Source organism: Condylostylus longicornis, unplaced genomic scaffold (genome assembly GCF_029603195.1).
Source record: "Condylostylus longicornis isolate FDR11 unplaced genomic scaffold, ASM2960319v2 ptg000012l, whole genome shotgun sequence".
Classification (NCBI taxonomy): Eukaryota; Metazoa; Arthropoda; class Insecta; order Diptera; family Dolichopodidae; genus Condylostylus; species Condylostylus longicornis.
Genome location: NW_026577981.1, coordinates 286227 through 312756, shown reverse-complemented (window position 1 = coordinate 312756; position 26530 = coordinate 286227). Strand labels below are relative to the sequence as shown.

The window sequence follows — 26530 nt, the reverse complement described above, 5'->3', positions numbered from 1 at the left end:
GGTAAAATTAATTATTTTAGAACTAGGATATTATGCCATAATATATTGTAGAAGACTAGAATAAATTGTACATATTATATCGAAAATAGAAAAATAACTGGATAACTGGATTCTAACTTTGACTATGTGGCTATTTAATTAACATAAATAAACAAATTAACTTACAAATTTCGTACAAAAGGTAATCCAAATTCACTCATATTTCTTCATTTAAAAAATAATCTAAAACAAATCGAAAACCCGGAGAAAGTATATGTACATATATTGAAAAAAAAATGTTTTAAAAATAAATACACCAACTTTACTATCAATGAAGACTTTACAAACTTATAAAGTACATATGTGTATGTATATACGCTTTCATGAATAAAATTGTCACAATTGAATTATAAACTAAGAAAAATTTTTAACAAGCACAAAAAAAGTTTAAATACTTTTTTTTGAATAATTTGTTTTTTTGTAACATCTTATATATTGTAGTATTTTGGTTAATCTCTGTGGCTGTTCTCAAATGAATATTGCAATATCTTCAATCTACAGCCAACCACCCTTACGCCCAAAGAAAAGCGAACTGATTGATCCAACGAAAGATTGCGTTACAGACTGTTGCTGTGAAATTTCAAACTCATATGTGTCAACGGAATTAGCATTTGATTTATTTTGACTGATAGATGGCTTCTTGTTATATAAACAACTCTTTTCACATTCATCTTTCCCATTACATAATTCTACTTTTCCTAAATCAGAACGAATTCGTCCTCCTACTGTACCAAGATCTGGACGTTGACCATTTTTTAAATTTCGACGAGATTTTTGCCTCTGCATTTGTTTACATCGCGAATCTGAAGACACGTTTAAAAATATAACTGAGTTTTGTGTCGTTGATTGCATATTCATTTCGTTATTACAACTCTGTATTGCATTAGACGATGATGGTAGGGACACTAAAGAAGGCCGTTCTGTAGACAATACATATTGTGATTCATCTTCGCAAACAATATTTGATTTCTCAGGATTTAAGTTTTTACCGGTATTGTTGGGGCTATACGTTAAGCTTTTTAAACTTTCATTTGATAAACCTTTATGAAGTACTGCTCGAATTTGATTACGGTCAAATTGTAGATCATCAACCACTCCGTTACTTACAGTTTGAAGGTTTTTCAGACTTGTTAGTTGTGCCATTGGACTCGCTGATCGACTTGCAATGCCACATGCTAATTGACTCATTGCACTAGGTTGCGTGGCTATAATATTTTCTAAACCAATGCTTTCAACTTTTTCAAGAAGACGCAAAGAACGTAACGCGCGCTTCTCTAGTCGTGACAACATTATCGTTTGTTGCTTTGATTGAATATTATTCCTATGAAGTGGGTGTTGATTTGGACGATCGTAATCACCAATTAATTTGCGACGTATTAAATCCGCGCCAGAGGAAAGTAAACTGAGTAGTGGCTCCGGAGACGTAGATCGCGTTGGGGATCCCTCTGTAAAAAATTATATTACTTTTACTATATTTATTTTTATTTAAACTTTTCTCAATTGGTTTGTTTATTACCGGGACTATTGCACGGTGTAACAGTTGGTGAAAAATTAGGCCCAGCCGGTGTATTTAATGCACTTGGAGTCACAGCCTTGATACCCCTTTCATTTAACATTGAGGCTAGCCCCATATTTACGGAAAAGGTTGAACATGAATTCCTTCGTGATGCTCCAGTTTTTGGGGTTTGCGGGCAACTAAAATGAAATTTTATTTTATATTAAGGAAAGACAGAGATTTATTTAAATATAACAAAAGTTTTAATTTTTGATTAATTGGTTTCTATATAAACATAAACGAAAAAATTTGATGATCAAACGCATGTTTATTTTCGTACTTTCGATGACGTCTTGTGTATTTCCGAAATAGTATATATTGTAATACATCTGTTTCACAAGATTTTCTTCAAACACTGGATCCAAATTCTAAGAAAACTTATAACTTGCACTATATAGTGGTTTACTTTAAAACCTGAAAAATTTTTTTCATAAATTTCTTTTAAAGGTAGTGAAATCGGTCTCCAGAAAAAGTTTTGTGCCCGCATCATGAATGCACTGGAAAATTTATTATTTCATTGTTCTAATAACCGTGGTTAAAATATTCAATTTCATAGATGGGCAAAAATATAAATCGGTCTGTAATAAAGATCTAAAAATCACCATCTACGATGAAGCATCGTGGCGGCAACAATTTTTTTATGAAATTATTTAAAAAAAACAAAAAAAATTTTCGTTTCAACCCCCCGTAAAAAAAAAGAATCTTTTTCTGCACATTTGTTATATTATTTTTGGTTACACTCAATAACCTTTATAAATAGAGTACCTGAATAACTTTGTATAATCTTCCTATTTACCTTGGTTGTCTTGAGGTTGAAGTTGAAGCTATTCTTGAACTTAGCTGTGATCCAGATAAAAATGAAAGATCATTAACAAGCCCATCATCGGGATGTAGTACGTTACTGATAGTATATGTATAAGTATATCCCGAGTTTTGGAATTGCTTTCCTGGAGTAATTTCTTCAAAATCTTCTTCTACATCAGATAAGGAATAGAGTTGTAAACCCAAGTCATCAAGACCTCTTCCACATCTAATTGTCACTCCAGGTCTTTCATCTAAAAGACCACTAAACGTGGGCGTAGCTAACCTTGACCAATGTCCTAAAGTTTGTGAACCTTCTATGGGTTTAACAATTTGCAATTTTTCCGGAAGGCGCCAATGAGGACTACTTCGGTTTGTGCTGTGTTCGGTTATGTTCAAATCAGACATGTTCGATAAGCGTGAGGAACCTGTGGACATAATGCTATCTGGAGTTCTTAAGCCTAATGGCACATTGTCTAATTTGATAGATGGCTCATCGTAGTTATAAGTTCCAGCTGGAGCATGTGAAAGCATTGCTCGCCGAGCTAATACTTCAGCCGGTGTTAAACGTTTTAAGGCTGCCTCTAGATCTTTGGCTCCTGGTACACCCGGGACTCCACTTGGTTGTTGGGGGTAGCCATCATCAGATTGTGATGCTAGGCTTTCACATGAAATTGTTTTAACGCCACGTAATAAACTGTTATAACCCTGACAATTTGATGTTAAACATATCGACGAAGGTTTATCATAAGACCCTGCTGGATTGCTGTTGTATCTGCTGCAAAGAGAAGTCGACATTCGCGGTCCGTTACTAGAACAAAGCGACATTGTACTTAGATGTAACATGCTGCTTGAATAGTTTCCACCTTTTGATGCGCACTGAACTGTTTCAAAAACTTTTTTATATACTGGCATCAACATTCCACTTTCTGTGCAAGATGGTACATTTAAGTGGTTATTTATATCTAAATTTGCTAGCCTGCTGTCAACGCCAATTCCAGAGTCTAAGCTGTTTTCCGAATACATAGAGAATTCCATTAACTCAGACTGCAACGAATCTGGATGAGGAATTCCACTAAAAGGAGGTACCAGAGAGTTCCTTGCATTGGGCTGACACTTTTTATGATTTTTGCGCATATGTTCTTGAGCCTCCTGCAATAATGATAACACTTCTTGATAACGTTGTTTGAATTCAACTAGTTCCGCAGCTAATAAATTTTGATTTTCCTTGGTTATATTCAAAAGTGTTATTTGTTCATTATTTTCGATGGTAAGTTGATGCAGTCGCACTTCTGCTTCTGCTAACCGAGCAGTTAAGTGTGTTATCTGCTCATGTTGCAATCGATTTTCTTCTTTCTGACGTTCTAATTCTAGACTTATACCCTCATAGTTGGAATTAGCAGAATTTAATTGCAAAGTAATATCCTCCATTAGTTTTCTTTCTTGCTCTTCAACCTCATCAGTTTGTTTAACTAATTGTAGTGCTTCCAACTTCAGTATTTTATTTTCGTCTTGCAAAGACGTAATTTTCCTTTTTAATAAATCTAAAGTAACAGATTTTGTTACAGTTGCAGTTTCTGGAATATATATAAAAAAAAAATTACTAATTTTCTAATTACCAAATAGAAGCAGAACTTGTATTTAACGAGATGTCATATTTCTATTTAAATAAAAAAAAATAAAAGGGATGATGTTTAATTTGATTGAAACATATGGTGATTGACTTTCGTAGAAGTTTGAAGCAAGGGCGACTAATATTCTAGACGCTTAAAAAGAGGACTTACGCATGGACACTTTTTAGTACATATAGGCTTTTCTTATGCAATGGAGCTAAACAGTAAACTAATAACATGTATACAAACTTAACAACTTGTTATGCGACCAAACAACTACCTATGTGAGGTCTGTCGCATCGTTAATTTAATCCCTTTTTGGAAGTTGTTAAAAATACTATGCTTATGCAAGGAATCTCAACCTTATTATAAAAATCCTGAGCTGGTTCATAAGTTGACCAAGATATTCAGATCCAGCAATGCCACAATTGACCTAACTGGTCTAAGCGTACCTTATAAAAACTGCGTTAGTCTAATTTAACATAACTCATTCTATGGATGATGCAATGGACCTAACTGGTCTAAGCGTACCTTATAAAAGCTATAATTTAACATAACTCATTCTATCTCATTTAGAATCTTTTGAAAGTATTCAAATATAATGAATTAGCAAAATAAACAAAATAACTATAATACATATACGAGTATGTGCATACATATGTAGATGGATATAGCCTAAATTGCAATTTTAACAAAACGTATGAATAATTTTGATAAAATGCAATTTTAGTAGCGTAACACATTCAATTTTTTGTACGTATAGATTTCATGGTACAAATAGGAAGTGCTTAATGTTTCAAAATAATTTTGATGTATTACTAATTGAATGAAGTAAAACAAAAAAATTTAGTTATAATTGGATATATCAATATTGATATAATGAAAGGGTCGCAATTGAAAATAATTATATGCTTATCATCTTATGGTTTCAAATCCCTTATTGACTCTTCTACTTACTTGTCTTAATCATATTTTTTAATATCAACTCCCTACTCAAAACTGTAATTTAGATAAGGTATCATAATATAAATTGAAAAAACCTTTAGTTTTGAAATATATTCTGAACAAAATAATATATTCTTTTTATATTTATATTTTATTGAAGTCATGTTGACCTATCAAGCAATTCTCTTTCATCATCCGCTTAAGTGTGGGGGGAATCGCCCATTGATAGCAACCCCGAAGATCGCATCCTTACTCAACCCAAGTGCAGATCAGTAGGTCTTTTTCTCTTGAGTCGCTTGGGAGCTTCGTTGACCATTATTTGTCTCGTCTCAGTATTCTATTTACAAGCTCAGTATTCTATTTACATTGTACTCTATTTACATGCTTGATGGAGTATCTACTTATTTCTTCTTCGACCGTGTTAATGTTGAGATCTCTATGAATGGTGGAATGTCTTACGTACCAAGGTGCTTTTACTATATTTCGTAGTACTCTATTCTGGATGACTTGAATTGTTTGCTGATTCGTTCTCTTTGCACACCCCAAAGTTGTATACCGTATGTCCAAATTGGTTTAATAACCTGTTTGTATATTAATAATTTATTATGAACACTCACTTCTGAGTATCTGCTCAATAACCAATTCAATTTAGAGATTGTGATGTTTAACTCTTGCTTTTCTTTTTTACGTGTTCTTTCTAGCGTAATTTTGCATCTAACGTCATCCTTAGATATTTTGCGTCATTGGCATAGGGTACAATTTTATTATTTAATAGTAGTATTAGTAATGGTTGTTATTTATTCGCTTGTAAGTAAAGTTAACATGAACCGATTTGTCCTGATTAATTGTAATTCACCATTTTTTCATCAATAACATAATTTCATCTAATGATTTTTGTAGTTTTTCTCCGTGCTTTTTTAGATGGTGTTACCATGTGCTAAAATTGCGGTGTCATCTGCAAAAGTTGCAGATATAGCACAGGACGCAAAAAAGACCAGAGTATTCATCATACTTCTAAGACTAGAAGTATTCATCACCTTGTCCACTCTAAACTTACTACTGCCCAGATATGGCTCTAGCACTCCACATATTTTTGACGGAAAAACCTGTAGCTTGAAGATCAGGGCTTCATGCCACACCTTGTCAAACGCCTTGGCGATGTCTAGAAACACAGCTGAGCATATTTCCTTTTTGTCTAACTAGTTTTCAATTACGTTCGTGATTCTGTGGACTTGATCAATAGTTGAATGGTTACATCTAAATCCAAATTGATGATCTGGTATTAGATGCCTTCCTTCTATTATTGGAATCATTAGTTTTAACAGTAGCTTTTCCAAAATCTTAGATATAATTGGAAGAAGTGATATTGGTCTGTAGGATTTCATTTCATCTTGTGGTTTACCTGGTTTTGGAACCATTCGGACTATAGCAACCTTTATTTCAGGAAAATATTGCAGCCTTATTACAGCGCTATAAAGTTATTAGTCTCTTTATCTAATTGGTTTGGCGTTTTTAACGGTGTTTGCGAAATGATGCGATGTTGCAATTCATCATGGAATCCGGGCCAGTTAGTAGTTCTGTTAGATAGTTTCAATGAACATAACTTTTTAAGGATAATTGACTCGCTTACAGTTAAAATACCACCAATGTGATCGGAACATTTATATTAAAATTTTCGTTGACATGAGTACAACTAATAGCTAATCCCTTTATAATGAAGAAATTGATGAGATCTGGTGTTCGATTTGGATCCGCTGGCGAATGTGTACAGGGCTCCACCTTTGGGCGTATCAATTTTTGAGAAGTATTTTTGGCATTGAAGTCTCCCACAATTATGAAGTTATCACCTAGGCTCATAATTAATGTTTTATATTCATCAACTTTTAGGTTATGTTTAGGTGGACAGTAAATAGCCGACTTTGTTTATATATTATTATAGTGGAAATTTTATATTCTTTGTTATTCATTTTTATTTTAACAGATGAAACTTGCACAATATCCTTCTCAAGTTTTGGTTCCAGGTAGTGTTTTATATTGTTTTTGACTATTTTGAGTTTTGATTGATTGACGCATCCATCTTAAGCTTTGTTTTTAGGGTGTATGGAGTGATATTCCTGTGAGCACATGTAACCTCTTAAATTTGTAAAGCCGTCATTGGTAAAATGGGTTTCCGATATCAGCGCTATGTCAATTTTCTCATTGTACTTTTACACAATTTCAAAATTCTAATTTCAAAATGCGGCTTGATAGTCCATTTGCATTCAAATTTAAGATTCTAATCATGTTAAACATTTGTCCTACATCCATGGTTAGTTTGTTTTCAATACTGTCTTTTCTATCACAGATGAGATTTTAAGCTATTTTTTGCTCGCCAAGTTTTTTAATTATTAGATGTTAAGTTCTTTCTATACTATAGCACTATTCTATGAGACTAGGGTGATTGTCACGTACTGCTCGTGCATATGAGATTCCACTCGTTACTTTATTAGAGATTTGATTACTTTGTCTTACATTTACTAGGTTTGTAGTTCTAGATGGTATATTTGAGTTTCTTTTCGCTGACAGATACTGCATTCGCAAATCTCTTCTTTCCTGCAGCTCTCTAGCAATTTGACACCCGCGATAATTTGCCGGATGATTGTCACAGTTGGCGCACTTTGCAGTAGTGTTTCTCGAAATTGCGCAGCTTGTTGGAGGCGATTTCACCACACTTAACAGATTTCGGTGTCTTCTTACAGAACCCTTTGGTATGATTATAGTCTTGACATCTCTAGCACTATGGAATTACTTTTTAATACGAGGATTTGCTATTTGATAAGATATAAGATTTGATAAGATTTGCTCTGGTTGATCAATTTTGTCTTATGTTTTTTTTTATCGTACCCCCTATTCATCAGTAATTTGAAAAGCGAGGTTCTAGAGCTGCGGACTGAGAATGAGAAGCTAAAGAAAGAGAAACATGGGCAAATTACAAACAATAAGTCTAATTTTCTTTTTTTACTAGGTGAAAAAAATAGACGAAGAAGGACGGCGCTACCTGCCTGTTTCCTACAACAGTGGGGAAGCGCGAATATCTTACAAAATCACCTAAAGTAACGGATAAAACTGGTCCTACAGACCAACTACTACCTCCGCGCTTGGAGTGGTTTTTCCATACAGGAATTAAATAAGGAAATTGGTATTTTGTGTTAAATCGAAAGGTCTTGTTCGTTTAAGTCTTTCATATTTACATGCCCTATGCTTTGTAGCACAACTCCTAATTTCATCTACAACCAAAGGAACCCTAAGTCCCTGCGGATGTCACCCTTACGTTTATACCATGGCGCATTTACCATGCCCCGTAGAACTTTATTCTGGAAGGTTTGAATATTGTTTATATATTTTCTTGGCACATCCCCACAATTGAGTGCCATATAGCCATATTGGTTTAATGATTTGGTTATAAATCTATATTTCGTTCTCAATTGTCAAATTGGATTTACGACCTAGCAGCCAATAATTTTCTCTATATTTATTTTCTAATTCTATGTGTTTCTTCTTTATATGCTCTTTCCACCTTAGTTGGATATCTAAAGTCATTCCTAGGTATTTTGCTGAGTTTATGTGAACTGATTTTGCTTCATTCAACTTCATTCTCCAATCCTTAGTCCACTGGCTTTTTTTTGTTACTTGCCTTCTGTCATTTTTTTTTTGGATCGTCAATGTTCGATCCTCCTGCTAATGTTGCAGTATCGTCAGCAAAAGTGGCTACCGTAGCATTTTCTATTTGTGATAGATCACTCGTGTAAAGCAAGTACAATGTGGGGCCCAATATACTGCCTTGCGGCACACCTGCTCTTATTTCTCTTAGCGTGAAGTATTCAGTGTCTTGTTTAATTCTAAATAATCTTTTAGCTAAGTAAGATTCCAAAATTGCTACAAACGGGATGACATATATGTCCTAACTTATAAGGCCTTTGTGTCTTACCATGTCGAATGCCTGTGCTACGTCTAAAAATATAGAAGAGCAGATTTCTTTATTTTCCAAGCTTTTTTCTATAATATTCGTTTTTCTATGGACCTGGTTTATTGTATGGTTTCTTCTAAAATCAAATTGATGGTTTGGCAAGAGGCCCTTATTTTCTATTTTTGGCTTCAATCTGCTTAATAGCAGCTTTTCAAAAAGTTGGTAACAATGAAATGGGCCATTAAGACTTGGTTTCCTTCAAGAATTTCCCGGGTTTGACCACCATAATTACCTCCGCGACTTTCCAAGCACAAGGAACATACCCAAAATTCATAGCTGCGTTCATGATTTTCATCAAAAGTACCAACGCCTCGTCTGGTAGCTCTCTCAGTACTTCCGCAATTTCTACTTGATATCTCCTCCGCAATTTCTACTTGAGTAAGTGAAGCTATGCTGCATGATTCATTTTCCATAGATTCTACTAAACTCACGTCTGATGTTATTCCGTTTGGTGTGAATATGATTTCTAAGTGATCAGCAAATAATTCGGCTTTCTCTATATTCTCTATATTGTTCCTCGCCCAACTGCCATTTACTTTTATCAGTGGCGGAGCTGGCTTAATCTGTCTCGTTTTGTTCTTTTCCGCCTTCCATAAGGAATAATTCGTTTCCTTCGTTGATGGCAAACTCTTTATATAATTTTAATATGTTGCCGATTTAAATTCTTGGATTTTTCTTTTAAGCACCTGGGAAAGTCTGTTTAAAACAGTTTTATCATCAGGGTGACGTGAACGTTGCCATCTTCTTACTACGTCTGGCCCTTCTCTTTTTGCCTATTAAATCGATTATTCCTTAAGAATAGCTATTTCCTCTCAGTTTGTACTTTGACATTTTTGTATTGTTCCATGCTGCTTTCAATAAATTCTTCTTACTCAAGATCTTATTGTTTGCTTGGTTGTTTATTATTTCGTATTTAAAGTTTGCACAATCTGTAGCGATATAGCAGTCATAGCCTTTTATTTTAAGGCCCATATAATATGTCAAATGAGCCTTCGACAGCAAACAAATATCTAATTTCTCGTTTTGAGAAAAATCTCTAATTCTTGTTTCTTATTAAGAACACCATTAGTACTCCACGTACTATACGTATTTCATTTACGTACATCATTTTTTATTTTCTTTGGTTTCCCCGTATACACCTCAGTGTATCCATTTTCAATAATCTTTTAGAGAACTCGTCAATTCTAGTCAACATACTATACATCATTTGCATAATGTCTACGCCAGTTCTTTTCTTTTGTGAGGTTTTGTTCTCAGGTTCCTTATTATTCTTACATCCTGTATTGTTTTGAAGCGTCTGTGAATATGATACTCCCTATAAAACTTTGCCATCTAGCAAACAATCTCGACAGCCAGCATCGTGCGCCTCATTGCAGTTTCCACATTTAGGATGAAAATTATCCTTCTTGTTGCACTCTGCTGTCATATGGTTACCAGCACATTTTGGGCATCTAGCCTCTCTTTGGCAAAACTTTTGTGTGTGTCCAAATCTCTGGCATCTTTTGCATTGCGGATTGGACTTGCTGTTTTTAAGAGCTTCAATTTTTACTCTCATGTGCTGTAAGTATTCTATTTTATAGATTTTCCACTTTCTTTTTTCCTTCTGGTTTTATTTACAATATCTAGATATTTAAAGCCTTTGCTAATGAGCTCCTTTTTCATATCCTTGAAGGATGGAGATTTCTGGTCACAACTTTAACTGGCCTTGTTAGTTTATTCTCTTACGTGTGCCACTCCAGTCTAGCTTTGTTTGTAGCTTTTGTTAACAATCTATACTCATTCTCATTTTCCACGTTTATTTTTAATTGGTCATTATTCATCATATTGACCCTAACGTTTATCCTTTCTTCTTTTAATATCTTAACTATGTGGGAGTAGTTTTTAATGTTGCTCAATATAACCGGACGAGGCTTGTGCTTCTTTGGATTTTCAGCCTTCATTTTAGGGCTGATTTCGCTATTTTTTAACTGTCTTCTCTGAATTTATTTCAGGAGATTTTTACATTTTTCGCTTCTTTGCATTATTCTTTTTTAAGATGCAGTCAGTTTTTCTAGCCAGGTCCTTCCCGTCGGTTTCATATACAATAACTTTCGCATCTTTGTTCTTCTTTTCTGTTGATGCAGATTTTATTTGGTTTTTTAAATTTACATCCTCTGCCTGTAATTTGCAGATCTCTTTTTGTAGCACCTTACAAGGACTCCCTAACTCGGTTATTCTTGAGTCCTGAGTATCCAATTTACTCTCCTGTATAATATACCTTCTCACATTACCCTCTTGGGTTTTCATTTTTTTGTCTTCTGCAGACTTATTAGACTTTCTCTCAGAGTTATCATTTTCAGCTCTGTCATTTTTGTCGGCAATCATCAATGGGGGTGATCGCATAACCCCCGATCTCCTTCTAAATGGATCCATCAATGCCGATCTACTATGATCAATAAGTGGTCTCTCCAAGAATCCATGAGACCAGCCTCCGAAGAGTGTAGATTTTCCAGCATTACTGGATTACCACCTGGGGTATATGTTACAATACTTGTGTTTTGTTCATTGCATTTGTTTTGTTTTATTTCGGAGTTTTCTTCTCCTAGCCTTTGAGGATAATACCCTCGTGCAAGGCAGCACATATAATTTCTGCCGTCCCTCAGGAATCAGTCGCAGACCAGAAAGCGGCTCATTGTGAAGGCGTCGCGTCAGGGTTTCTATTGGATTTTAGTGGACTCTTACCACAAGCATACCTTAATGCAGATATTTTGTGGCCTAATCCGCCGGGAAGTCTAATGATTGTAGTCATAAAGAAAAAGGTACGTTACACCACAATCAAAGTAGGTGAGGTCAATCTTAGAGGCCTACTTAACAGATGAGGAAGAACTCGCCAGAGAAACAGATGGGATCCTAAAGCAAAAGAGGTTCAGTAAAAAAAAGAAAAGCGGAATCACCTCCGGAAGTGAAAACGAAGAGAAAGCGGATGTTCCTGGTTCTAAAAATCGAGGCCATGTCACGAAAAAATCTAGGCCGCCGCAAGTAGTCTTAAGTAATGTCAACATTAAAAAAATAAGGACATCAATTATAACGTTAAAATGATGAGTAGTCATAAGTAATGTCAACATTAAAAAATAAGGACATCAATTATAACGTTAAAATAATGAATAAAAATCAATTAAAACTCATTGTGAGTTCTGAAATGGATTACAGGAATCTTACCAGGGCCATGAATGAAGGGACTAGAATGGCATACATATGAAAACAAACAGGCCAGACCAATAAAAGTCATGGTAAGAAATCTTCACCTTAGTTGTAAACAAGAAGATATAAAAGAAGACTGAAGCCCTAGGGGTTCAGATCGTAGATTAACGTAGGGGTTCAGATCGAAGATCGTAGATTAACAAATAAAATAAAAAAAATGAAAGAAAATCGGGAAAACATTACGGTGCCTCTACCGCTGTAAAAAAATTTATGAAATCGATCAAATAAGCAGGATGAAAGTGAGGATAGAGGCACTTAAAAGTATAGGACTATTCCGCAGTGTAAAAGGTGTCAAAGGTTTGGACACACAAAAATTTTGCAGGGAAGAACCAAATGGTGTTGAATGTGCGTGCAGGCACTTAACCACAGATTGTAGTAAGCCAAGGAGTACTAGAGCAAAGTGCTGCGATTGTTTGGAGGCACACCTAGCAAACTTTATGGGATGACTTGTAGCTAAGGAACTGCGAAAACGTAGGAATAACAACAACAACAATTTGAAGAAGAATTGACTTCGAGAATAATGTCAAAAGATGCAACATACAAGGACGTTCTCCAAACGAAAACCGATAACAGTAATACGAGCAATAAAGCAAGGGCTAGTGACGTGAATATTTTGTATAAAATGCAAAATATGATGCAAAACATGCTAGATATGATGGACAAAATCTCTCAGAGGTTGAGCACTTTAGAGAGCGAGGGAAAAAAATCAAATACCAAAAAAGCTGGTAAATGATGACATGAGGTAATTTTAAAATAGCGGCATGGAATTGCAATGGTATTACAAATAAAAAGGGCATACTTGAAGTTTTTCTACATACACAGAATAGAGACGTGGGTCTCGTACCTGAAACACATATGACGTTAATAAGTAGGATTCAGTTTCGAGGTTATAGAATTTACAACTCTAACTATCCTGGAAATATAGCGAAGGGTGGAACGGTGATAACAATAAAAGTGAATTGTGAATAGCATTGTGAAATGAAAACGTTCTGGACGACCTAGGCGACAGATTTACATTGCGGGGTGACCTTAACACCAAGCAGACTGATTGGGGTTGAAGGCATATTTCAACCAGAGAAAGAAAACTTAGGACAGCGATTGGCGGCGCGGGGTGCCTTTTTCACTCTACTGCGAAGCTAACGTATTGGCAAACGAATGATTTCTTCAATTTGATTGCAGATTGAATAGATTTCTTCATAACAAAAGGATTCGAAAAACTTCATTGAAGTACTTCATTGAATCCGTGGTTATTCTTAAACATAAGGAAAATATTGTAATGAAAAGATCTAAGGAAAAGAATAAGAACGACCCAGCAGATAGATGAGGATGCATTAACTATCCCCCACATATACTAGCAAAAGTAAAACAGAGCAGGTGGGGGCGAGAAAAAAGTGGCAGCAAACGCGTGATCCAACTGATAAAGCTGGATATAATCGTAAATCGCAGCAACTAAGACGTTCAACATTATGATTTTATCATTATCAACTAGATCAATTCAATTATGTTCAAAATTTGACGACGTGTGAGAAAACCAATTACTCACTGCGATGGGCAACAAAGAAAATGAAGCAACCTATCAAACATCTCGCTCCTATTAAAAACAAAGATGAGATGTTATAGAGGAAATCTAAAAAAGCTCTGGAGTTTGACCAAATAGCGGCAGATATTTTGAAAAAATTATCAAAAATGGGTATAAAGATGCTTACGCGCCTAATATATGCCTGTAAAAGGTTTGCTTACGTGCCTGATATTTGGAAAATTGCAAAAAAATTATGCTGCACAAACCTGACAAACCTATAAACAAGGCGACTTCTTATATACCAATCTCATTGTTGCTGAAGATTTCAAAACAGCTAGAGTAACTTTCACTGATAAGGCTTCAGCTAATAATTGAAAGTAGAAAATTAGTCCCGAATCATCAATTTGGTTTTCGCCGAAACCATCCAACCATAGATCAGATTCATGGAATAACTGACCTAATAATTCACTGAAAGAAAAATCGTTATGTCCTATCATATTTTTGGACGTAGCCTAGACCTTCGATAAGGTTTGGCTACGTTTGTTGTATGTTAACCTGCTCGAATCTTACCTGACTAATGGGGTATTTCGAGTTAAACAAGAAGAGGAGTACTCTTCGCTTAAGGATATTAGGTCGGGGATACCATAAGGGAGTACATTAGTCCCGATATTCTTATACACGTGTGATATTCCTGAATCGGAAGGAGTGGTAATAGCTACATTTGCTAGTGATACAGCTGACTGAATAGTACCCTGCACTTTGACAATCTGAGTTTAAAAATTTGTTTTTGAAATATTTGAATAACTTTGATTGCTAAATGGCAATAACTTGAACTTTTCAAACCATTCAATAGAAACTTCACGCAATTATTCTTCAGTTGAAATATATTTCAACTGAAATTGGACATACGACTGTCGAGTTTCATGAATCTAGGTTTAATATTTTAATTGCTGCAAACACAAACGACTTAAGTTTATATTAGTGATTTCGAGATAAATGAAAACTTTAAAATAAATTTCGAAAAAAGTTATGAAATTTTTCGAATCAATTTTTTTTTAACGAAATCTAACTAAAAAAAGATGCTATTAAATCATAATCTGATGTAAAACAACTAATAGTAATCTTATAATTATGGAAAAAGTGAAATAGTCGGTTATACCAAATTTATAAAAAGCACTTTGAAAAGCATATCACGACTTAGGAGATTTGTGATAAATTACTTTTGCATTTTCGTCTAATTTGAGATGACTTAAGCTGTTGTTGCAAAACTGAAAATATGGTTTAAGGTGACTTAAGTTATATTGAAAAGGAAAAAAATATATATATTATTTCTTCGTTATTTGATTTTTCACTCTTTTTTCAAATCATTGTCATAAAAATCATTAAACACAAATTGAGGTAACATTTGAATACACTTCAAGTAAAAATTATTTCTAAAAATTTAAAAATAATGGTTTCATTAAATTCAGTATCTCTTATTCTCTCTCCCTCTTACCTTTTAAATCTCTAAAAGTAAGGTTTTAAAAACCTAACTCAACATAAGAAACCTGACGGAATATAACTGAATTTGCAATAATCGCCTAACTTGAGATAAGTTTAAATAACCAACAATTATTATTTTACACAAGTCGCTTATCTAAAGTTAGTATTTGAATAAACTCAAAATTCATTTTGCAACAAAACTCGATATAAGCCGTTATAAAAATTCATACAACATTTGCAACAATAGCCTATCTCGAAATAAGTGCTTTTTCAAAAACATAAAAAAGATGTTTTCTGCTCTTAACTCGATTAGTGCAAGTGCACATAGCTACCATTTCGAGTTAGGTCATGAGTGATTTGACAATAACTCCAGCTAATAAAGTTGTAGAACCACCAAATTTTGTGAACATATGAAACTCAAAACAAGAATTCGCTGGTAAACATATCTTATTATTGTATTAATTCGAGTTAGGCGGTTTGTGCTTGAGGCAACTGATTTTTCCAAGTACAGTTATCCCTTGATCTACGCTCCCTCGATATATATTTCGATTTACGCTCTTTTAATTTTTAATACCACTAATTTACATAACGTCGTTTCCCTCGTTTTAAACTTTTTTTTTCCCGAAATAAATTTCTACAAAAACCTTTTTTTTTATTTTGACAATTAAATTTTTTTCTGACCCCGAAAATCGATTTTTTCAATCCCATCTATTTTTTTATGTACCTCGGTAATTGTCAATATTTTTATGACATTTTTTCTTTTCTTAACATTCCAAATTCTAATATGCGACAAAAAATTGAAATAAACATAAGACATATGTACATAATGGTTGCTTATTATTTCATAGATAAAAAGGAATGTGTATGTAGGTGTTTAATATAAATTTTTTTATATGTACCTCGAATAGCGTCATTTCCATTGACGTCCTAAATTTTCAATCACAAAAACATCGTTAAGCAAGGGATACCTCTATTTAAAATTAGCTTTCGGAGTTGTTTTGCAGCTACCCGAACCTGTCAAGCCATTTCACCAAAACTTCAAAGTTATATCTGACCTGAAATTGGACACACATTTGCCGAGTTTCATGAATCTAACTTTTTTATTTTTCCAAATAATTAAAATTAACTTATGGAATTGTATGGCAGCTACCCAAACCAGTCCAGCCATTCCATTAAAATTTACAGAACATATGTGAAGCGTAATTGGACATATCTTGCAAAATTTGATATGAATACCTTTATTACTTTTTGAAATATTAAAATAAACCTCTTTGAGTGGCATGGCAGCTATCCGAACTCGTTTTTCATATTAGTCCAATTACAATAGCAACTGTCGTTTGCACACAAGAAAAAACTTGTGAAAGTTTGGTGTCGATTGCATTATTCGTTTTTGAGTTATCGTGCGATCGGTCGGACGGATCGGTCAACGCAGAATTTTACGTTGAGCAAGAATATGTTATATATATATATAGCTACTTCTCAGGTGTCAAAAAGTACGGGTACTTCTAGAAGAGCAAGACACATGGGACAAAAGGCATTAGATACGCTTTTGCCTCTAGGGTCCCAGAAAAATCTGACATTGGAACTGTTTAGCCCCGAAATAGTTCTACTTTAAGATTTTCTGAAAAAAATTTTTGTATAACACGTTCTTACACGTATAGCACGTTTTTCTTTTATACTTCCTATAATTAGAAACACAAACCAAGAAATAAATGATATGTTTTACGTTATTATTAGAAACACAAACCGAGAAATAAATAATATTTGAAAATATAATGATCTCACATATTTTTGGTTCGAAAAATCGAATTAATCTCAACGTACATAATTGTCAGCTTTTATCAAAAACATCAGATGTTTTGTGGCATCTGAATATTAATGCTTCATTTGTTATTGTTTTGAACATTATGTTTCGGCAGCAAGCTTTAAAAAAATGTACATACAGAATATATGTACGTATGCACTTAAAATTTTATTTCTATTGTTCCAAGGGAAAAACTGTAAAATGCTAAATTTTAATACATTCATATGTACATACATATATTTGAACACAATTATTATTTTGTTTTTGCCTAAACCATTTTTTTGTTTGAAAAATTTAGTTCTATATGTTTACCCGCAGTTTTAAAATAATACTCGTAGGTATACATTCATAATTATGTATGTTTGTGCTTAAAATTTTATTTCTAATTTTTTGAACGAAAAATTTTAAAAATGTTCAATTCTAATACATTCATGTAGATACATGTATTTGAATTAAAATATTATTTTATCTAGGCCTAAACCTTTTCTTTATTTGAAAAATTTATTTCTGTATGTTTCCCTTGTGATTTAATAATTATGTGTTTCTATATGCCAAACCACAGTTTTGAATATTATTCAATTTATATAGAAAGGTTAAAAAAAATTAGCTACGAAGCTTTAAAAAAAATTTACGTACATATTTATGTACTTAACTATTATAACAATAGTTTTTTGGAAATTTTCTTTAAACTTTTATAATAATATTTATCTGTTATAGGTATATTAAAAAGTAATAAAACAAAAAATTGAAACAAAATAAAAACAATAATTTTTTTTTTTTTATTTTTTTTTTTTTTTTTACCGGGAGGAAGGGGTGAAAAATCTCGAAAGACACTGCCAAACGAAAAGCAGTAGTGTGGAACTTTAATCCACTAAAAAACACCCTCCTCAAAATAAACTATAAAACTAGTCGGAACGACTAACCATTAATTTTGCCCTAACTTTTTTGATTATTTACAAGCTTTTGATCTGGCACAATAGTGTACTAAGTACTCATTGTTCCAGATAAAAAAACTTCAAACTAACTCGAGAGTTAGTACGTTTAAGTCTCCTAACAAAGTTTTGATTGTCAACCAATCGAGCCGCCTCGATGTTGACATGATTGGATAAACGCATTTTATGATCTTTGTATAGATTGGATATGAGTCTGCGCAGCGCAGCCCCACAACTGAATACCGTAAGCCCAGACAGGCTTAAATATTTGATTATATATCAAAACTTTGTTGTATATTGTCAATTTAGAACGCCTCCCCAAAAGCCATTCAAACTTTCTTTATTCCTCCTCTAGTTGAGATCTCTTTTTCTTTATGTGCTCCTTCCATCTGAGCTTCGCGTCCAACGTCATTCCCAAATACTTTGCCGTGTTTGCGGGCGGAATCAAGACGCCATTTATTTGAACCGAAAATGAATTGTCAATTTTCCTATTAGTGAAATTTACATGTACTGATTTCACCTCGTTAAGTTTTATATTCCACTTTCTAGTCCATTTTGAGATCTCATCACTGGCCCTTTGCAATTTTTACGTAGATTCATTTTCATTTCGTCCTATTGCGATAACTGCTGTATCGTCAGCAAATGTAGCTGTTGTCACTCCTTCCGATTCAGGAATATTACACGTGTATAGCAAGTATAGTATCGGGCCCAATATACTCCCCTGTGGTACCCCCGACTTGATATCCCTAAGCGAAGAGTACTCCTCTTCCTGTTTAACTCGAAATACCCTATTAGTCAGGTAAGATTAGAGCAGGTCAACATACTGCCTTGGTAGCAATTGCCTAAGTTTTTTTATTAATCCACAATGCCAAACCTTATCGAAGGCCTGGGCTACGTCCAAAAATATAATAGAACATATTGTTTTTTCTTCCAGTGAATTTTCTATTAGGTCAGTTATTCTATGAATCTGATCTATGGTTGAGTGGTTGCGGCGAAAACCAAATTGATGATTCGGGATTAACCTTTTACTTTCAATTATAGGCTGGAGTCTTCTCAATAAAAGTTTCTCTAGCAGTTTTGAAATCATAGGCAACAATGAGATTGGTCTATAAGAAGTCGCCTTGTCTATAGGTTTGCCAGGTTTGAGCAGCATGATTATCTCTGCAACTTTCCAAATTTCAGGCACGTAATTGAACCTTATCCTCTTTGTATTTTCTAATACAGCGTTTTAGTTGCTGCGATTCATGATTATATCTGGTTTTATCAGCAGGATCACGCGTTTGCTGCCACCGTTTTCTCGCCCGCCTGCTTCGTTTTACTTTTGCTAGTATATGTGGGGGATAGTTAATGCCCCCCTCCTAATAACGTTAATTTTGGAACTACTCCAAGCCGCATTTTGAATAATTTTAGTAAAGTTTTCGGCCTCCTCATCTATGTGCTGAGTCGTTCTTATTCTTTTCGTTAGATCTATTTGACGTTCAATCTCTAAGCGAAATCTTGACCAATCTGTAGTTCCATTTGTCAGTGCAGGTTTCGCCCTTTTCATAACTATATTTTCTTTAAGTACAAGAATAACCACCGAATGATCGGAGTCAAGATCGTAGTTATCATGAACCTCGATGAAATTTTTCGCAATCCGTTTCGTTATGAAGAAATCTATTAAATCTGGACACTTATTAACATCGGTTGGCCAATACGTTGGCTTCGCAGTAGAATGAAAAAGGCACCCCGCCAATTGCTTTCCTAAGTTCTCTTCCTCTAGTTGAGGTATGCCTTGAGCCCCAATCAGTGTGCTTGGCGTTAATGCACCCACTCCAAATTTTTGTTTAGTCGAAGTGATCTGAACCGCCGTCATTTGCATTCCCTCGGTTTGCATCTGGTGCAGATCGCAATGCACCACATTTTCTTTTATTATTATCGCCGTTCCGCCCTTCGCTATATTTCCAGGGTGGTCCGAGTTGTAAATTCTATAACCCGAAAACCGAATCCTGCTTCTTGAGGTCATATGTGTTTCAGTTACGAGGCACACGTCTATATTCTGTGTATGAAGAAAAACTTCAAGCATGTCCCTTTTATTTGCAATACCATTGCAATTCTATGTTGCTATTTTAATATTAGCTCGTGCCATGTCTTACCAAGCCTTTTGGTACTCGATTTTTTTCCTTCGCTCTCTAAAATGCTCAATCTCTTAGAGATTTTGTCCATCATATCTACCATGTTCTGCATCATATTTTGCATTTTATACAAAACATTCACGTCACTGGCCCTTGCTTTATTGCTCGTGCCACCGTCATCAGTTTTCGTTTGGAGAACGTCCCTGTATGTTACATCTTTTGAGACTATTCTCGAGGTGAATTTCCTCGGTGGCCGTTCAGAATTCTTCAGGTTGTTGTTGCTGTTTAAATTTCTACGCTTTTGCAGTTACTTAGCTACAAGGCATCCCCTATAGTTTGCTGGGTGGGCCTCCAAGCAGTTGAAACACTTTGCTGCAGTACTCTTTGGCTTACTGCAATCTGATGTTAAGTGCCTGCCTGCACATTTAACACAATTCGGTTCTCTTTGGCAAAATTTTTGTGTATGCCCATACCTTTGACACCTTTTACACTGCGGAATGGTCCTGTCCTTTCGAAGTGCCTCTATCCTAACTTTCATCCTGTTTATGTAATCGATTTCATAAATTTTTTTCATCTCTTCTTCATTTGAGAATGTTAACATAAACAGCGGTAGAGGCACCATAATGTTTTTCCCATTTTCTTTAATTTTTTTAATTTTATTGGTTACATCTAAGATCTTGTAACCCCTAGAGCTTAGGTCTTCCTTTATATCTTCCGGTTTACAACTGGGGTGAAGACCTCTTACCATGACTTTTATTGGTCTGGCCTGCTTGTTTTCATAGGTATGCCAATTTTTAAATAATCCAAAAAAAGAAAAAAACGCAACATCCAAGCAAGCATCGATCCAATAGTCTTCTGGCTATCAAACTACCACGTTTATATTTTATTATATTTTATATATTCATCCTATTTTACATTATATATATATATAGCTACTTCTAAAGTGTCAAAAAGTACGGGTACTTTCAGACGGGCTAGAGACATAGGACAAAAGGCATTATACGGGGTTTTGCCTCTAGGATCCCAGAAAAAGCAAGAATTCCACCCGCCCTCCCCCTTCACCCCGTCCCAAGATGTTTTGTAACCGTTTTTTACAAAATGGTACTACATCTTGTGGGGGTAATTTTTTATTTACATTTGGTGGTATAAATATTATATGTAAATTCATATTTGGAAGTGTGAGTTATAACTAAAAGTGATCACTTTCTTAAAAAAGTTGTAAAGTTTTAATAAAATCTACACTGTTTTGTAATAAGTATGTACGTACGTATTTAGTTTTGTATTCTTTTCCCGATCTGCTGCAAAATGTACTAGTAAGCAAAACATAAGTGTACATTAAACTTCTTAACAATATATTTTTAGGACAAAATTTTTAAGAAAATGTTATTCTATTGCATTAAACTTTTTACAAATAGGGTATTTTCAAAAAATATTTATAACGAAAACTCGCTGATATTGATTTGCAAGAGTGAAGCTTTTTTAATTAAATATTAAAAAAAAAATAAAATTATCAATAAAAAAAAGTTCACCTGGCAAATCGCATTTTTCAGTATTTGAACCTTGGACTTTTTGCATAGAAATCATATGCTATACGCATTACTCTATACACGTTAGTATTAGTGTCAACTCATTCTACTGTCACGCATTTTATTCGCATGTATTATAAACTCTAAATACATACATGCATGCATTTTAGTAGGAATTATTTCATGCGTATACAGTAATTTATCGCTTAAAGTACTTATTGTCAAAGGTATTTTACGATTTTATGTGCTTTTCTTATTTTAAAAAAAATATCTATATGTATATTACGGGTGTGTTTTTCAAGAAAAAAAAGTAAACTTAAAATATCTCACACAGAATGGAACACAATTTCAAAACTACAGACATAATACTTGCAAAGTTTGCAATGCAAGCACACACGACTAGTATATATATATATGTCCATACCGGAGACGACTCCTTCGAGTGGTTACAAACCTTATACCAATATGAATATATTCTTCACGAAGTGCAGTGTATAAAAAGAGACTTTTTTTCTTTTGGGCACAAAACAAACATAAAAAAAACGTAAAAAAAAATAAAAAAAATTGAAATTTTAGTATTTTGAGGATTTAAAAAAATGTTCAAATCATTTTAGAAATGATGTTGATGAATTTGATATTAATGATGTTTATTATTATCTTCCATTTATTTCTATTTCATTTTTTTAGGAATCTTCAAAAATTTTGAAAATAAATGCTTGGGGTTCCCCTTTGTCCGTTCATTCGTCCGTGGAACCGAAACACAATTAAATATATAAAGCTGAAATAATATGTTAATAGATCAGTATCGTATGATCATTGCACTGATACAGTTGCATTAGTATATCGATAATCCGGTTTTTATATATTTTTTTTATATTAAAAATTTTTTGTATAACTCTACATAATAATGAGTTTGAAAAGAATAAGAAATTGTTCTAGTGATGATGAACATAAAAATATTAATAATAATAAAATATTAGAAACAATGGCTAAAGCTAGTAATAATAAAAAGAAAAAAAAGCAACAAAATAATATAAAAAGCAACTGATAATAATTATTTTGCTCCATTAAGCCAAATACCAGCAAATGATGATATTGATGAATCAATCAATGTTAAAAAAAAGAACAAGTGCCACCTATCAATGTTATTGACAAAGATAATGTTTATATTAAAAATAAAATGTCTTAATTGGGCATAAAAGAGTATGCTATCAAAAATTCAAAAATTTGTATTAAGATTTTTTGTAATGCATTGAATGACTACAATACACTATATAAAAATCTAGAAAGCGAAAACTGCAAATTTGTTAGTAATGCGAACAGAAGCGAAGCTCCTACAAAAATGGCACTGAAGGGTCTTCATAAAATGGATGCCGAACAGTTAAAATCCATTCTAATTAATATGATTTATAATAATTTAGAATGTCTCACAGTAAAAAATTTAACGATTCGCCTTCCTAGATACTTAAACCAGGCTACATATCTAATTTACTTGATAAGAGGTTCCATTAAAATAAAAGAATTGTTGTTAAACTACAGAACTATTTTAAATACAATTGTTTCGTGGGAATATTATCAAAACATCAAGAAATATGGTGGAATCGTTCAATACCATCGCTGCCAAACATTTGGTCATGGGGCTGAACACTGTCACCATGAAAGACGCTGCAGAATATGTGCTCAAAACCACGACACAAAAATTTGTCCAGAAAAACAAAAACTCAATATTGAAGATCGTAATACGAAATGTACCAACTGTAAAGAAAACCACCAAGATAGTTCAAGCAAATGTAAAGTATGAGCTGATAATATTGAATTACAGGCTGCCCTAAAATGACGCAAAGTAAATAATAAAAACGTATCCGGAAAGTAAAAAATTTGAATATAATTCAAACAATTTGCCACATTTAAATAGGAAAATTAATATCGTTAGCAAATTTTCTAATAACAATTACAATAGCAATATTAAATAATAGTGATGTCAATAACAACATTAATTCTTAGTTTGGTAGAAACACTATGTAAATAATTATGTAAACAATCTTTTTACTGCTTTTGAAATAGTTGTTATAACTAGAGAAATATTATCAAAATTCAATTCCAAAGGGGACCAAATTACTTCTATTGCTGAAGTATAAAATTTATTTATAACAATGTGTAATAATTACAAAAAAATCTGATGTGGTCAGCACATAACCGACCGCATTGTGTATTGTCTAGTTAAATGAAAGTGTTACAGAATATTATAAAAATGTCTGTTAAATACTTCTTTCCAATTTTTAGGACATTAGTAAGCTTATAGTTAACATACTTAGAAAAATGTAAATTTGGCTTTTGAAAGAGTTTCGCTTTGTGCTACCCGAATTCCCAGAAACGCTCGCCAGTTAGTTTCGGTAACAACCAGAACTCAAATATCAAATTTCAAGAAATTTCATCAATTTGTTCTGTGGATATGATGAAAAATGTAAAATCGGCCCGCAAATCAGTTCTCGAGCCCTGATCTTTCCAAATAATTTATATGTTCATTGTTTTAATACGAGGAGTTCATTATTAAATTTCAATGAAATCGGTTGATTATTTCTCTTTATATACACAAAAATGTATATTTGGCCCGTAGTAAACGTCTAGTTGCCGATGCCTGATTTCTTCCAAAACATAGGAATTTTTGCGGACGGTCGAGCTGAGCTTATATATAAAATTTCAAGTAAATTGGTTGAATATTTTCTTCAAAATGTTCAAAAATGTTAAACAGGCCCGCTAAAAAGTGCAGTTCCCGAGGCCTGATATATACCAAAAGTTGATCGATCCGTGCCATGGTGGAAACAAACTTACATATAAAATTTCATCAAAATCAGTTCAGCCGAACTTGAGATACACGCGTGCACACACAGACCGACAGACGGACAGACCGACAGACGGACAGACCGACAGACCGACAGGTTGCTAAAAATAGTTTATTTACACTTCCCTACTATGGAGAAGTACGTTGCCACCGAAAACTCGATATGCAAAATTTGTTGCCTTCACATAACTTACCTATTGTTTACACAATACGGTCGGTAATAATGTATTGGAATGCTCAATTCTTGCCAATCTGCTGAATTATTCGATATTTTACTCGAAGAAAACATTGATATAGCGATTATAACTGAGACTTAGCTGAAGCCCGAAAAAAATTTATATAACTGTAACTATCATATATATCGAAAGCATAGAGAAAATGGAGACCACGGTGACGTAGGAATTTTTGTAAAACGTGGAATAAAGCACCATATATTTTCCAATCTTTATACTGAAATTTTGGAAACCATTGCTATGAAGATATTATCTAGTTCTGGTGATTATTACCAGGTAATCTTATTTCAAAGCAGCTTATTTCAAAGGAGGTAATTGTAATTCCGATTTAAACACTAAATTTAAAAGAGATTTGAGTCTTATTTCTAGCCATATAAATACTTATTGATTAGTGATCTGAACTGCAGACATACTTTTTGGAATTTTATAACTAATAACCATTGGGGGAAAATACTTCACGATGAGCTAACAATAAGAAATTTCCAAATATCTTTTCCACCTACACCAACACATTTTCCCAGAACTTCAAGAGGAAATTCTTCAACAATAAATATTATATTAAGCAATTGTACTAATTTAATTTTAATTATCATTAACAAATTAAATTCTAATCACCTTCCGGTTTTATTCGATTTAAATGGCCAACCACAAAAAAGTGAATGCGACTGTTTATTCAATTTTTCAATGGCAAACTGGAAAACATTTTCACGATATATTAATCACAATTTACCAAATATCACTATCGATACCAAGCAGGATATTGACGAATATTTATCCAGATTTATATCACTTTTAAATAATGCTGTAAAGTGCTCAGTTCCAATTTTGAAAATTAAATCCGCAAATAAAAATAAACTTCCTCCTAATATACGTGATATGATAAGTTTTCGTAATATGCTTCGTAGACAATGGCAAAGAAACAGGAACGTAAATACCAAAAAAAGCCTTCAGAAAATTAAGTAAAACAATACAACCGAAAATTCGAGAAATTAAAAATAAAAAATGGTCATCATTATTAAATAGTTTTGACACTGGTAGCAAGTCTTTTGGAAAGTTTCCTTGAAATTGAATATCAAATATAATCAAATTGAAATTGAAAATCAAATATAAATATTAACTCAAATTCTATACAAAAATTCACTTCTGTGAAAGTAAAAAACATTATTGAATCACAAAAAGACAATAAAAGTCGCGGTGAAGATGGAATTAATAATAAAATATTAAAAATGCTACCGAACCGAGCTACAAAATTTCTTACAACATTATTTAATGCTTGCCTTATCCATAATTACTTTCCTGATAGCTAGAAAAAAGCTTCATTTATTTGCATATTAAAGTCTAACAAACCTCGTACTCTAATATCAAGTTATCGGCTTATTAGCCTATTAAGCTCCTCAGGCAAAATATTTGAAAGGGGTATAAAAACCCGGTTGCATTTATTTATCGAAAAAAATAAATCTTACCACATAAACAACTCGGTTTTCGAAAAAAACATCAAACTTGTCACCAATTGCTGAGAATTAAAAATCTAATAAACTCTAAATTTTCGTCAAAAATTTCTACTGGTATGGTAGCTCTTGATATACAAAAAGCTTTTGATAGCGTGTGGCATGGTGGGTTACTTCATAAGCTATTTCCACTTCCCATATTATGTAATTAAAATAATCAATAGTTTTTTAGAAAATAGAAAATTCAAAGTCAAAATAAATAACACATACTCGGGTGAAAAAAAAATTTATATGGATTGCCACAAGGTTCTTGTATTAGTCCGTTGCTATACAATATATGTAAGTTAACACATGCATCTATAGTATTCAATAATATTTTATTTTCCAAATTTGATTAGGTTGCAATATTTTTGGAAATCAATTTAGCATAC

General features: G+C 33.3%; 1 protein-coding gene across 7 annotated transcripts in view; it reads right to left on the bottom strand.

The window, feature by feature from the left end:
• Nucleotides 1–278: 278 nt before the first annotated feature.
• The window catches only part of LOC129619375 (trafficking kinesin-binding protein milt), an 86922-nt gene continuing 60670 nt past the window's right edge, over nt 279–26530 (bottom strand). For 6 of the 7 annotated variants that reach the window (XM_055534623.1, XM_055534625.1, XM_055534620.1 and 3 more), the window contains 3 exons: nt 2391–3972; nt 1556–1734; nt 279–1484 (listed from right to left, as the gene is read on the bottom strand). In XM_055534623.1, the coding sequence (XP_055390598.1) occupies nt 535–1484; nt 1556–1734; nt 2391–3972 (2711 nt within the window). In that variant the 3' untranslated portion in view covers nt 279–534. Of the gene's footprint in view, nt 1485–1555; nt 1735–2390; nt 3973–16099; nt 16256–26530 lie in introns of all 7 variants that reach the window. The other variant, XM_055534624.1, reaches the window with a different exon arrangement.